Genomic DNA, 15,529 nt, shown 5'->3' on the forward strand with positions numbered 1-15,529 from the left:
GGAAGTGGCTTTAGCTTCTCAGTGCAGTGCTTTAACCCGCTGCGCCACCAGGGAGGGCCTGTATCAATTTTTTTATTAGCTATGTATCAATTTTTAAAGGCATATGGAGAGTTAGAGAGCAAAGCAGTGACAAAATAAAGTAAACCTCATTATAATACTAAAGTTAACCTCATTAGCACCTGTTAACACCATCTTTGCAGTATCAGAAAATGTCCTCAGGGAAAGTGTAAGAAAAATTTAGCTGGTAGTGCTGACACTCAAAATGCCACCACAGGAAACATGTAAAATTTTTGGTCCATGGAAGCGGCATACAATTTCACCATAAAATAAAAAAAGAAAGACACAACCTGGTTAAATAAGGTAATCATCCGGGCCAGTGTGGTGAAATTACCCTTGTGGTGGGAGCTGATAAGAGCCCTCCGTTGTCAAAGCAGCAAGAAAGAAGCATGATGTTGGAGGGCTTGCGGTCTTACCTGGCCTGCTGTTGCAAATGATTCAGGTCTGTGCGTACCAGCTGGGTGGCATCCTTTTGGCTCAGAAGCGCGGCTGAGGAGATAACTGGCACGGGAGGCCTCACTGGCTGCAGGACAAGGGGAGGCTGGGGAGCGTCATGCTTCTGCAAGTTACTTAAAACCCTTTCTTTAGCTGAAAGAAAATAAAGTCATATTTACTGAGTGATGGCTTCTACTGGATGATAATGCCCTAGATGGGTACAAAGTCCTGGTCTAGTACCTTCAAAAAGGATGCTGGAGATCAGCAGAATAGTTACTTAAACTACCAGAGGCATAAATGAATAAAATCATCATCTTCTGTTACTTGTAAATTGTGAGGGAGCACACACAGGCTTAATAACATTCTACCAGGAGCTTGGAGCTCGGGAACAAGTGGTATAATTAAGTTGAATTCCTATTCTCAAGTTTTTATGAGAAGTAAAAAGCTAAATGAAGTTCACATCAATTTCCATAGCAGCCTTATGGGATATATTACGTTATTTAGACTTGATCCTAGCTAAAGAGGTGTCTAGAAAATGGCTCCCAAGCAAACTAGAGAAAGTTGTCAGCTATCATCTGGACGGTAATCTGGGGGAGTGGAAGGTAGCTAGTTCACTTAAACAGCTTAATGCAACCATCCAGATAAACTTCTTAGCAATAGGAGAAAAGGAAATGGGCATTATGGAATATAGCTAAGTGAAAAATTCCTAAGTTAGGTCAAGGTTTGAATGGAAGAGCTGAGAGTAGCAGAACTGAAATGAGTGAGGATATGAGCAAAAACCCCTGCAGAATTTGTATTTTGTAATCAACTTATCATTCATTCATCATTCACTCAAAAAATGATTTATGGAGTCCAAACAAGAAATCAGGGGCCACCTAAGAAAAACAAAGGTAAATAACCTGTTCCATGCATTTCTGCACTAGACTGCACATGGTCCTCACACTGACTGATCCAATTCAAATGTTTTTATTTTTATGCTTAGTACAGAGCTGAACACACAATAGGTGTCCAAAAAATCCCAAATTGTCCTCTCTCTTTCTTATACAGGCAAATACCAAGCAGCAGAGACTGAAGAATATGAAGAAAAATGCTGACTTTTTCCAAATGTAAGGCCGCAAAGATCAAAAGAGGTTGAGGGAGTTTCAAGTCACTAAAGTCAAGCTAACAAGTACTTAAGTGATGACTATGAATTCCAGATTTCATTCCAGATATAGCATTCAATTTTCTATTCTATTCTTAAGACAACTTTATATAGCCATGACATTACTTGGCTTAGAAGGACTTGATTGTTTGCAACCCAAATAGATGGACTTTAACATTCCAAACAGGTCAAGGAAGAGATGGCCCTTGGAGCTGGGGTTTTTCCACCAGAACTGCCACTCTCCAGAGTCTAACAAAGTTGGCTGTTCATCCCTGGCTAAAACTCCTGTCTATGTTCAAGTCTACTTCAAGAAATATTTTCTTCAAAAAATTTTGATTCTAAGGGAAGACTGGACACTCTTTTTCAAGTCATATATAACTTACCATGAGTGAAAAATCAAGGGTAATATTTTAAATATGAAAGAAAAGGGGAAAAATTTAAATCAGAGTATATTTAACTGTAATCACCACTGAAAGTTATAACTGGCAAAAATTATCAAGCAAATAAAACAAATTTAATTCAGAAAATGAGGTTAGTGTCACAGACATAAAATAACTTGTGAAGCCTGGCTGAAATTTTTCCTACAGTCACAACCACAAGATACTATCATGTGAGAAAAACCTGAAACTTGTTATTTCAAGATCTAAGTCTTCATTTGATTTAGCACTGCAACCTGTACTGCTGGCCAGAACAGGAGATAGAACAAGACGGGCAGAGCAAGGTCCTGGGAGCCAGATGGCTCTGCCACTTACCAGCTTTATGACTTTGGTGAGCCACCGCATCACCTTATCCTGAGGTTCCTTATCTGTTCAACAGGTAAACTTCCTAAGGCTGGTGGAAGGACTGAGGTAATGCATATGAAACATAGGTTTACCCTGCTTTCCAAAAACAGCTTTCCTATTTGGTATAATTTGGTAGGTTTATTTTTTGGATCTGTAAACACTATTAGCAAAAATTTATACGAAAAAAAAAAAAACTGAGTTTTTCCAGACGCAAAAAACTAAAGGGGGGTGGGGGGAGCCAGGGAAGGCAGAGAGGCAAGAGAGAGGGAGGGAGGGAAGGAGAGGACCTGTACTGGGATGGCATCTGGAACAAAAACTAAGGCTTAATAAATTCCTAGCTTAACTCCACAGAAAACAAGCAGTCTTTTAGGACAGTGTTAAGGGATCATGAAAGCCCACAGATTGGAGAACTCACAAAAGCATTCAAAACTTCCAGCTTTAGCCCCCTGGTGGCCTAGTGGCTAGGATCTGGCACTCTCTCTCTCTCAAAACTTCTAGCTTCTACAACCATATTACCTATTCTCATTTAATGTATTCTATTTTAGGAATAGAAATGAGAGTAAGGTTGGGCTCAGTGCAATTTTTATACCTTCTCTTCTATACCTTTCTGTATTGTTGATTTTTTTTTTTTAAAGATTTATTCATACAGAACTGGGGTACAGGCCAGAGATGCGGAGGGTGAGAGGATTCACCAGAGACAGAGCGGGGAGCAGAACTGGCAGATCGACAAAGTACACTGCTGAGGGGAGCAGCGAGAGGGTCAGGAGAGGTCTGCCACGCCATGTGGTCACCTCCAGGGCAGGCAGGGCTCGAACTCATGCGGAAGTGGCTTTAGCTTCTCAGTGCAGTGCTTTAACCCGCTGGCCACCAGGGAGGGCCCTATTGTTGATTTTTTTTAATGAACATCTATAACTTGTATAATCAGGAAAAAAAATCCTACTATTATTTCAGGGGTAAAAGCAAGGAGAAAGATCTTGGAGGGGAGAATTTTACAGCCTTACACAAGACAGTTCAGCAACATCCTTTTACAAATCAGTGAAATAAAGTCAAAAAAGGTTCTCCTTTTTCTCTGAGTGCACAGCTAATGAGCTGGGTAGTGGCAGAATAAGAAAGATATTTTTGTCTTTTGAATATTGAAGAATCACTTCAGCATTCTACTATAGTATACATTATAATATTTTGTTAAATTTTATTTATAATCCCATGTTCTACACTTAAAACATTCAGTAATTAAAAATGACTCCAAATATTGTTTTCTATTACATATTGTTGTGCAGTATGATATCACCTTTGCTAGTTAAATGGGCTTTCATGGCCTCGCATAGAAGTGAAGTGATAATTTATAAAGTGGTTTCTCTTGCAAAATACACAATGATAAAACACCCAACTTAGAAACTTTGGGAACATGATCCACTTGTATGATAAGAGTTCTAGATATAATACAAAAGGGATTATAAAAGAAAAAAACTTCTAAATTTTAAAACTGTAAATCCAAAATAACTGAATGTGAAATTGTATTTTACATAGTTTTTTAAGTCAATTGAAATATCTTTAAGGCATCATAGAGAAAATGAAACACAAAGATAGTATGTCACTTGCCAGCCAGGTAGAAGCACATGCCTTAGTCGGGGCAATGAGAAATTAGAAAATTTGTGAGCAGCTTCTAAGTGTCCTGCTAAGTGGAATGCTTGAGCAGCTGTTTTGGGCCTCAGTGCATTTACAGATGAGATTAGTGGGACAGCAGAAGAGGAGGAACAGGAGCCCCCAAAGACTTGTTGGTCATAAAACTACTGCCTTGAACTGCTGGCCTCCAGACTCCATTACTAGTTTGGAGTTTTCTGTTACTCACAGCCTAACCTAACTCTAAATAAAGTAGAGAATTAACAATGGATGCCTAAAAAAAGGAATTCTCACTGGAGAGATACATTGTGCAAACCTTAATTAACTCTCCATGGCTTTGAATCAATAAATCATATCTGTTGGTTCACTCATCCATCCAAAGATGCTAGTGGGTAACTGACTCACCCAGTAAAGGATCGGTGAAGTCCAGTTGCACTGACAAACTGCAGGGTGTGGAATGGGACTCAAGCTTGGCCTGTGTCCACAGACTGACACTTTCTTGAAACTCATGATGTATGCGCTCCATGTTCAAATACTCCATCCACAGATCCTAAGTGTAAGCACAAGATTTGACATGTCATAGATGAGTCATAAATTCACATAAAACTATAAATTTAACCATAAAGGGAATCAGTGATGCAAATTCTCCAACAGGATGAACTACACTTAAAATGGGCACTCTTGAAATCTTTGCAGGAACCTTAAAACTTTTTGTGTACCAGGATCAGAAAAATAATTTTAACAATCTTTCCAAACCAACATGCATAAGGCATTACAGACTCCAAATCAGCCTGATCACAAGCCTGAATCCAAAATGCACCAAAATGTTCCATGTGCTATATCAGACCCTGTGTATATATATGTACACACACATACATACAGCTAGGGAATATATATAAAATTTATATATATATATATATATATATGTACTGTGTATATATGCCTCCTATGAATTGGTCATGATGTAAAATAACTATTGACAGAGATTAATGATTAGAGAAGAAAACTGAAATATTCTGAATACTAAAATATGGGTAAATGACTCAGAATCTACAAAAGGACAAAACAACTCTTAACTTGAATTTATGATAAAAATAAGAGTGATCAAATCAAATTGCAAAGATATTTTTTTAAAAGCAATTAATTTTGTAGATGCTGGAAACCTAGATCAATATCAAAGAAACAAGTTTTAAAGCACTGGCCAAGTACCTACTACACACAAGTCCATAGATTAAACATCGTGGGGTAGAGCATTAAGATAGGTAAGGAACTGCACTCAGAGAATTTCAGGATACCATGGCTTAAATAATAATTTTTCCTTATTTTCTCTGCACTTATATTCTCAGCCTTATTTCTCTGCTGTTATATCCCAGGGGACCACCTTCAATCCTCTTCATCTAAATACTCTACATACTCACATTTATTATACTGCTCCATTCCTTCATTTTAAGCTAATACATCCCCTAAGCTTTGCCAAAAGTTCTCTTTGAAGCCTCTCAGGCACTTCCTCTTCCAGTATCCTTAATTTTGCTATCAGCACCTCTAGCTGCTAAAGCTACAAATTTGAGAGTCCTTGTATATCTAGTCAATCCTACTACTGTACCAACCCTACTGTCTATCTAATCTAAAATTCTGGCTGATCCTACTAATTTTTCCTCAACATAATTTACCTATTCAATTAATCACCCCTGCTCTTTCAATAGCTCTCCAAACGAAGACTTTAGAATAAATACTTTTTTAGAAATCTGACCCCTATTCACCTCTCTGGCTGTATCTGCCCTGTTGAACAGCTATGCCCTTAGCTGCACCTTTCAGAACACACCATTCTCTCTCACCTGCTGTGGCTCTGCACACATGGGTCATTCTGCTGGTGACATCTGCCACTGTTCCATCACCAGGCCTTTCCCTTCAATTTGACCAACTCTCATTTATCCTTTAGGGTTTAGTTCAAAAGTCACTCTTGCCTGTCTGAGCCAGGTACTGCTCCTCTAAGGCCCACAAGCCCTGTGCATTCCATACCAGTCTATCACCAGGTGAAAATTGCTGATCCCATTTAACAGTGAACCCTGTGGTGGCAGGGTCTGTATCAGGCTTCTTTTCCTATCTCTGGCATGAGATACATGGCACTTAAAGGTACACAACAAAAAATCATAGAAGGAAAGAAAAAAGATGGAAAGGGAGAAAAAGAAAGAAAATAGAAGAAAGTCTGAGATGACTGCTAGAGGTGAAATACTATGTGTAATAAGGAAGTGGCTAAGTTTAAAGCTCCAAGTTAAACTCTCGCCTTAGGTCTTCCTAAGTGTTGGGTCAAAGCCCAGCAGACTTCAGTCCCTACAGGAAAGGATCTAGTCTTAAAGAGGTAGTTTCACACATATGTACACACACACACACACACACACACACACACACACGATGGTTATTGAAGAATACAGAAAACTTAGAAAAACTTAAGTTTTTGGCTTTAAAAAGGACCACAGACATCTTTGGGCACAAATAAATAGCTTAGAATATGTTAAGACTAAAACTGATAGTCTCCAGAATAGCAACCAAAAACTATGATACCTGGAAATCATTTCCAAAGTAAACAAAGATGAGCTCTTAACTCCTCCATGCAATTAACTTACTATAAACCATTTGACTCTTAATGAGATGATGGCTTAAGAGCATTCAGCAAGCTGACACTTTCAAGCAAGGAAGAATGGAGTTAGAAGAAGACTGTGTTTATGAGACAGGAGAAGCCATAGATCAAGCCTCTGCTCTTTAGGTGGGTTCGCACAGGAGCCAAGATTCAAAAGGGAATAATTCTTCAACAACACCACTTAAAACTTACAAAAACCACAAAAACAATGACTATTTAGGTAACCAGGTTTTCATATTAGTAAGTGGTTTTACCATTGGATTATAAATGTGACCAATTCAAATTACAGTCAGATACACCAAAAGAAAGAGAGTTTCACCTGCTGATTCTGCATCACTTTTGCTAGCCTGTGAGTATCATAATGCTTTGGTAGAGAAGGGATATAGGTATCTCCTTTTTGAAAAGTCTCATCTTCTAGCCATAACATATATACATTGAAGAGCCTAAAGGGGAAAAAAAAACACATAATTACATAAACTATAAAAAAGATGTGCAGATACATATCAGTTTCTTATATCTTTGGGGACACAGGCACCACTCCACAGGAGAAAAGCACATAATGAACAGAAGATTTTTCCAGCAACCACCACATTCTCCAGAAGATCATGGTCCAGAGGGGAGAAACATGGGTGGCAGATCACTAAAACAGGATTGAACTGCTGAAACAAACAAAACTGTGAAGAAAGACTCTAAACCCCATGATAACAGTAGGGAACAGCATACAGAACAAGTAGGGAAGGTGATTTTAACACAGATCTGAACGAAGAGCTTTTCTTTCCTGGGCAATCCAGTCACAGTGAGCCTTAGTGCTTGGAAAGTTTAAGTAACATTCAAATAACACATTTACTGTCTTTCAGAGAAAACATTAAAAGCCTAATTTAACTTATGCGTAAGGAGAACTTGCCAGCTTTAGATTCCGATTATGACCTATCTCTTGCCCCAGGGGATCATAAAGCTCACAGCGTGTGTGCACCCACTTCCCAATAAGGACTAGAACAAAGCCCGGAGAAAAAGGTCGAGGTAAATCTCAATTTTCCCATAAAAACTTTTTTAAGAACATTTGATGTTTCATTTGTTGTAACAAGGAACACACAGTCCAGTGGCAAAGATCCCTGGCATGTTAAGCAGTTGTTTGCAGCAACAGACACCAGAGGAGTTTGCAGCACACTAACTCCTTGGTACGGAACCTGGAGGTGGTATGGCTTGGCTTAGCCCAAGAAAGTGAAAAATCATTTCCTCTACCTCCATGACAGTCTGTGTAGAAAGAGAAAGGAACCAAGCTTTGAAGCTCTTAAGGGAGAAGAGCTGGCACTAAGGTCTCTCTAGCTTCCAATTCAGTCACTTGATGCCAGCCATAGTTCCACATACCACGGCAGAAAGGGATGCCAAAGACTTTCTTGGCTGATTTAAATGCTCAAGGATAAATCCTTTCCACTGGTTAAGGTTGGTTAAAAATAAGTTTTCCTTCAAGCAAGCTAGATAAGGGTTCCAAGAAATCAAAAACTCATTCTGGAGGTTAAGAGATTAGCTCGAGGGGCTTTGAGATAGCCAAGTCTGAACTCTCAGTGCTGGATCAAAACCCTGGGTATCTCCACCATCTTTATATTCAGGATTAATTGGGAAGCGTTATTTTGATGCAGTCTTCTTTGAAAGACTAATACCTGACATACCAAGTTTATTAAATCAAGGGGGAACAAGCAGTGTGAAAAGGGGCCCAAACTTGAGCATTCTAATTTTGGGGGATGTTAATTTGTGCCCAATTTTAAAAGCAGTTCTGGGAGAGTATTACAGTCCTCTAGAAGGTCTATGAACTCTACTGAAAAAAGCCTGCCTTGGTTACTTGTGTCTTTTAGAGCACTTTCCTAGCAGACTCTACTAGTTGTTTACCAGCTTTGAGCAATAATTTTGGTTTGTTCCTATTTTTTATATAAAGAACAGAAGAGGACATCAGTCCGCTGGTGAAGCTCTTCCACTGAGACTCTAAGTATTCTATAGGGCCACATCCAGACTGCTGGTTCACGTCTCCAGAGAAACAGAAACGGGAAAAATCACGTGATATAAGCTGCAGTCAAACCACCTTCCGAGTTCAATCTGTCAGGTTAAGAGAATAGTGTCCAGCAGTCCATAACACAAGAGACAGCTCTAGCACAGTACCTGTAATGTAAGTGGTTAAATAACACTACGTCACCTCACAAGCTCGGTGTGCAGTTCTGGAGAAGTCAGATAACCAGGGGTGCCCGCCTGGCTCACTGGCGGCCCTTCACTGCCCTCTGCTGGAACTCGGAGGGCCTTGCTGGCAGCATGGTGGAAGTCGGCCACCTCGGTCAGGCGTCTCTTCAAGTCTTTCAACAAGTTGACATGAGCAGGACTTTGAAAAAACCTTCTTCCAATACAACCGTCTATGGGTAACCTTAGAAAACACAGGCACAGATTATAAGAGCCACACATGATGCTTGGCACTCAATCGACAAGTCAATTTGCTATGACTGTGTATCTGCCATATTCAACTAATAGTGATTGTTTCTACCCAGTGGTTATTATAAGGTTCTATCAAGATGGTGTATGTGGAAGCATGAAATGCTAAGCAAATTCAAGATGTTATCACCACTTAGAGTTACAAAATAGATTAAAAGCAGTCTCTGTTCTTGAAGAAAATGTACGTGTGTATTGACAAAGTGAGAATTAAAGAAATGAGGGGACTAAACAAGGAGCTGGAGCTACCGAGTAATGGTAGCATGAACAGTTCTAGCTGGCCAGCCCCTCTCTCTGCCCCATGGAAATGTTGGGCACCCTCATGCAAGTCCACGGCGACCAGTCATGACCCTGCTTTGGTGCACCCCTGCTCTAGCCACAGCCCCTGGGTGAGCCCTGTGGCAGTCACACCAGCAGTCAGTCTGGCAGTTTCTCTCCCTTTGTGCTCCAGAGGAGCTAGGCTAATCCTGACACGGTTCCGAGGCAGCCTGCACCTCGGTGGGCATGGCAGGTAGTAAGAGGCTGCATGAGATCTGCTGAAAATTCCAGATAGGTCTTATCTAATAAATGTGTCTCAGGGAGGACGGGTGACTCCTGGTCAGAGAATGAATCTAACTCACCTGCCACCGGGTAAGAACAGAGCAGAGAGCAGAGGTAGGAAAGGACTCACAGGAGCATGCTACAACTCCGGCACGTACCCATACTGCGGTCCGGGGCGGTGGAGATACAGGAGGAAGAACTTCTGCCAAATGAGCGGCAGCAGGGGGTGATCAGACGGCGTGACGAGGGCCTGCTGGGCCCAGCGATAAATCAGCAGTCTCTGGAGGGACGGGACGATGGGCAGCTTCAGCTGTGCTTGGGCTTTCTAGGAGAGAGGCGGGGCTTTGAGCACCCATGGAACGAACACAAGTGCGAACAGCTACTCTTCCTAAGTGATCCAAATGCAATGCTAAATATTTTGTTATACTTTAGTACTATAAAACAAGGGTCATATAAAACTTACTCTTCTAACCTACCAGCTTAAATTTTAACCTCCTTACTATCAAGCCATGGGGTGCAGCTTTTTCTTCTGTCAGAACATTTCAGACTTCAGAAATGAAAAGGGTGTGGTATAATCTCACTTCATTTTCTTCAGATACCTTTACAGTCCTTTGTATGTAAAGTGCTATAGCACAAAGTACGTTTCACTGTCAAACTATCAATCTCCTGAAAACTTAGATTGTAAAAGGACTTCCTAGAATGATAAATTCCTTAACCAAATTCTGGAAGCCAAAAGCAAACTTTATACTAGGGACCCTAAGAAGAAGGTCTTGAATTCTGCAGCTTTTTTCTGTCTTTCTCACACTCTAGTGAGTCCAAAGATCAACTAGGGAGTTTTTTAAAATAAATGTAGCTTGCACTCCAAACTCAGAAACCTATAATCTCAGAAGCTGGGACCTAGGAATCTGATTTTAACAAACTCTCCAGGGGGTGCCAGTGCACGTGGGACATCTGGAAACTACTTCCAAACAGTGGCCACTCCTCAGCTCACACGATGAGCATGGCTTCCCACTATTAGGTTACGACTTGCAAGGTTCAACGATCCCGGGGAGGCAGTATCACTCCAATACAGTTTCAGTTTGGTTTGGTTACTGTACTTTCTCAACATTCATAACAAACGGAGACACAGGGGTGCGCAGCACTAGGTGAGCCCCTCAGCATCCCAGCAGGAACCGTTCTACCACTCAAGTACAGAGCACGATTTTCACCTTTAGAGCTTGGTCGGGGGTAAAAGTAGAATTTATAACCAGCTCCCCCTCAACAACTCTTCGGAGCTGGGAGTCTTCTTCAAAGATGGATTCCATGTTCAGCACTGTCCATGCAAACCAAACCTGTGGGGGTACCAGGTGAACACGAGGGGGGTGAACAGTTGGCTCGGACACAATCTAACCTAATGATCTGCAAATTCACATTTTTCCCACAGATCTCACTCACCAAATATTTTTAGGCATGTATTCTAAAATTAACCTCTTTTCTAGTCACAGATACAAATTTAGATAAACCAGAGGAGTGAAAATGTCTAACTCGGGCCTTCCCTGGTGGCATAGGAGTTAAGATGCAGCATTATGACCCTCTCTGCAGCCAGTGCAACACGAGTTTGATCCCCAGCCAGGGAACTGACACAGCAGCAGACCTCTCCTGTCTCATCCGCTGCTCCCCTCAGCAGTGGATTTTAGTCGATCTGCCTGATCTGCTTCCCACTCTGTCTCTGGTGAATCCTCCCACTCACCCTACCCGCCCCCACCCCATCTCTGGCCTGAACCCTAGCTCCTATATGCATAAATAAGTAAATCTTAAAAAGAAAAGAAGACTAAAGACTACTAAAGACTAAAGACTACTAAAGACTACTATAGCAAAAGAGGATGTCCACTCCATAGCATCACTTGTAAGCCAGCTGCCCATGGTGCAGCGCTGGGGACTGAACCCTGGCAGTCTTGCTCTGGCACCCACTCTTAACCACTGTGCCATGCCCGGGCAGGCACCACAGTCAGATGGGCACACAAGCCTGATCATGAGTTGCCTGAGCCTGAGTCAGTCACCTAACTCCATGATCCCTCAGTCACGGCCTCTGTGAAACCGGAACCACAACAGCACAAACTCAGCAAAGGGCCACTGGGAGGATTGAATAGAAAAATGTTCTTACACATTGTAAGCACTAAATAAATGAGCTATTTTAGGTTAGCATAGCGTGTTAGTGAGGGTGTGAACAGTATTAAAAGAGGAAAGAGGTCCTCGTTGGGAGGACCACCCATACCTGAGTGGGTGCTGCCAAGCCCTCCACGAAGGAAGGGGTGATGTTGCCTGCCACAATCCAGCTCATCAAAGAAGACAGGAGACTCCGGTCACAGTGGTATCCCAAAGCGTTCTACACCAGAGAGAAGATGTGAACAGCGAGAGGAGGTTTTAAAAAAAAAACTTATCCATGAATTTTTTTTTTAAATGCACAACTCTCTTACTACAGTGGAAGATTCTGAAAAGACCTGATTTCAGTAATTAGTCCACCTGCAGCAATAGTCCCTGGCAGTGTAATACAGTCAGATGCAATGAGCAGGGCGCCCAACTTGGCTTTACAAGCACCTGCACTAGTGGATTATGGCTACTGAATCAGACATGGTTCAGGGAAAGCTTTAAGAAAGGCAGTGGCAACAGAGTGGCACTGTGACCTGTGCACAAATACAAGCCCTTGTAGGTGTACCTTATGTTGCTGGTAGAGTAATTTCTGCACACAGTCTTCCTGCATCAGCTGAAAGGCTGTTTTACACAAGTGGTCCATGAGGAAGAGGATGGGTTGTTCTCGGTACCAAAGATGCTGGCTTATCAGAGCCTGCACCCAGAACTCCAACACGGCAACGGGGCCCACTTCATTGGGCTGGGTGCTTACAGATATGTGGGCCTGTGGAGAAGCAGCTTAGGTGACGTGAAAGCTCCTAACCAGACTCTCCTTTGAAGACACCACCACCAAAACCATACCTACCTCCACTACAAAGTCTGCGTCTGTTGGTTTCTTTGGCTGAAAGCACTGTGAAAAGTGCTTTGGAAGGACCAACACATAGATGTGTCAGCTCTAGGGGCTTTAGACTGGAAGGTGGGCGAGGGTGTACCTAGGGGCTTACGAGGGTCCTGACCTGGATCATGCTGTTGAGAAGCTTCACGTTGTCCCCATGGCTGGCTCCCGTCAGGTGCTGTGCCACCTTGTGGGTGACTTGCTGCGTGACACCCTGAGGGACACCGCTGTCCAGGTGTAGGAACAGGAGAAGGTGTGACAGAAACCTGCCAAGCACACAGGACAACTCACTTTACCTTCCAACCACAAGTCAACAGAATGTCCAATTACTTATGAGGGAACAAAAAAATACAGGTCCTGTTTTTAATCAAAGCTCTGTCTGGGTTAAGAGAATTCCGTCAACCTGCAGAAGTGTAGCCAACAGATCCAAGGCACACAAACACTTGCAAGTTTAAAAAAGTTTGAAAAACAACACCCCCAAGTGCTCCCTTTATCTAGTCCACACTCCCTACTTCCACAACAAATACACAGATGATGGCAAACCATCTGCAATCTTGTATTAGGTGTCAACTTGATACTGGGAGGCACACGGGGTGCTAGGGTGACACCCCCACAATAAGTCATGGATGTGACCTCAGTGCCTGGGTGCACCAGGCTCCTTCCTCTCTCAGGGCCTCTGCTTCTGCTGGATTTGCTGCCTGAAATCTCCGCAGCAGCTAACCTGGCAAGCTCTACCACACCCCTCACACCCCACCTGCCCCCACTTCCCCAGAGAACATGTCCTGACCTCTGCCTGCCACCTAAAATACTCCAAACCCATTACCCTTGCTCACAGCACCAGCGTCTTCCTTCACGGCCCTAATATCTGGCAACTGAGGACACGCTAACGTCTGTGCCCAAGGCAGTGCCCGGGCCCTGGCTGGGGTCACGCTGTGCTCCTCAATGCACAGACGTGGCGGGACACAGCGGGCAGCAACACTCGGCTGCTATTGCGCATAAAGGTTCTTCCTGTCACAAGAGGCACAGTCCAGGCCCCAAAGCCCACTACCACATGAAGGAGAAATTACCATGCAAAATCATCAATAACGTGCTAGAAAGAGTTTAGGGGACAAGCTTGTGCAGGCCTTAGAGGGGAGTGGGGAAGCTACAAAGGAAGAAGCATTTGAAAAGTCTAGAAAAACACATCATTATTCAACATTTAATGGGGGGGGGATATATAAATAAACCATTTGGTCTAATTTTAAAATATCTTTTAAAAATAATAAACATCTATACACGATTCATAAATGTTCCAAGAACTGTACTTTATATATCTCCTTACACCCACTTCTATGAAGAGAGGTATTGTCCCAGTATACAAATAAAAACAAAGGTTCTGAAAAGTAGGGATCCTACCTGTGTTCACACATTCGTAAGTGAAGGAGGACACAAGCCTGCCCTAACCGTCCTGGAAGTCATGACTAACCAGAAGATGAGTGTCCCAGACTTGCTTGGTGCCTGAGTGTCAATTTTTAAGAAAAGGACCCTGAGCCTGAACCATTCCCACCAAGCTGACTTTCCTGGGAGGAGCTGGGGCATCTGGAGTTAGTAAGCTCTCCCAGCCACTCCCACCCTGAGGCCCTCTTGAGATGACACACATGGGAACATGCCAGTGCCCCAGATGGAACCCATGTCCCCCACATCGGCCCTCCCCATAGCTACCCAGACAGGTAGTTCCCATCCCACCTCTACACCTTTGCTCACGCTCTTCCCCAGCCTGGCCCCCTCAGACCCTCCTCTCACCAAGGCTAAGCCTGCCTTACGGGAGGAGAAGCTCCCTGGGTCTCGTGGCTGTTTGTAATACTGCGCCTGACCCGGCGGACAAGAACAAGTGCCATGTTTTGCTACTGCTACACTGGCAAAGCCATTTGCTGCTCACTATCAGAAGCACCACTCCCTGGGTTTCAAGGAAACAGCAGTTATTTGGAAGTTAAAGGAATGTGGAAGTAAATGAGAAGAGAAAATATCTTTCCTGAGAATAAAACTGGCACCACTAGTGGAATCACTGTTCACCAACCTGCATTCTCAATTAAGTAGGAAGCCCGTGCCTCATAAAAAACACACTATTGAAAAATCACTCCAATGATTTACTTGAGAAACCAGAGGACAAAGAAATTTGTACTTGCTGGGCTTGTCCACTTACTGCTCGTTTTTCAGAAGGTAATATTGGCAAGGGTAGAACAAAGGCAGAATCTTATCCAGGACATGGACCACTGTTCTCAAATGCCTCGTCTGGACCAGAATTCCCAACAGTGGGATGCCTTCTGCACAGAACTTCTCGATGCTATGGAAAAAGAAAAGGCAATGAGCACATCCAGTAGCTGGGCGTTTCCCCCCGAGGGATCAGCCTCCATGCCACCCAGCTCTCAGGCCTCCAACACATTACTGCGTACCAGTCTTCATACAGGAAGATCAGAACTGGAACTCTGAAAGTATGCAAAGGAACTTAAAAGTCTGTCTGTATCTTTTTTCTAAAGGTGAGATAAGTGAAGTGTCATGCCCAATTCAAATAGCACAAGGTCAAAATGACCACATTAGCGAATGTCTAGTCCAGAGGACCTGCCACAGTGCTATTTTATTTCTCGAACAGTGCTAAGGGGCTCAGGGTTCTCACTGTCTGCACATTCCCACAGGGGATGACACTAACAGAAGACTCCACACGTACAAACTGGCAAAATTCTTTGGGATAAAAATTTACTTTTTCAGATGTGGTACCTATATACAATGGAATATTACTCAGCAACCAAAAAAGAGAAACACATGTCTTTTGCAGCAACTTGGATGGAGCTGGAAAAGATCAT

General features: G+C 42.7%; 1 protein-coding gene across 1 annotated transcript in view; it reads right to left on the minus strand.

The window, feature by feature from the left end:
* Positions 1 to 15,529, minus strand: part of EPG5 (ectopic P-granules autophagy protein 5 homolog (C. elegans)) — a 95,905-nt gene that overhangs the window by 40,204 nt on the left and 40,172 nt on the right. The window contains exons 19-28 of the mRNA XM_004684003.2: positions 14,872 to 15,012; positions 12,811 to 12,955; positions 12,381 to 12,578; positions 11,940 to 12,050; positions 10,894 to 11,016; positions 9,844 to 10,010; positions 8,862 to 9,083; positions 6,993 to 7,116; positions 4,441 to 4,585; positions 474 to 645 (exon numbers count right to left, since the gene is read on the minus strand). Coding sequence (XP_004684060.1) covers positions 474 to 645; positions 4,441 to 4,585; positions 6,993 to 7,116; positions 8,862 to 9,083; positions 9,844 to 10,010; positions 10,894 to 11,016; positions 11,940 to 12,050; positions 12,381 to 12,578; positions 12,811 to 12,955; positions 14,872 to 15,012 — 1,548 coding nt within the window. The remainder of the gene's footprint in view (positions 1 to 473; positions 646 to 4,440; positions 4,586 to 6,992; positions 7,117 to 8,861; positions 9,084 to 9,843; positions 10,011 to 10,893; positions 11,017 to 11,939; positions 12,051 to 12,380; positions 12,579 to 12,810; positions 12,956 to 14,871; positions 15,013 to 15,529) is intronic.

Source organism: Condylura cristata, unplaced genomic scaffold (assembly GCF_000260355.1).
Source record: "Condylura cristata isolate star-nosed mole 26May11 unplaced genomic scaffold, ConCri1.0 scaffold00016, whole genome shotgun sequence".
Lineage (NCBI taxonomy): Eukaryota > Metazoa > Chordata > Mammalia > Eulipotyphla > Talpidae > Condylura > Condylura cristata.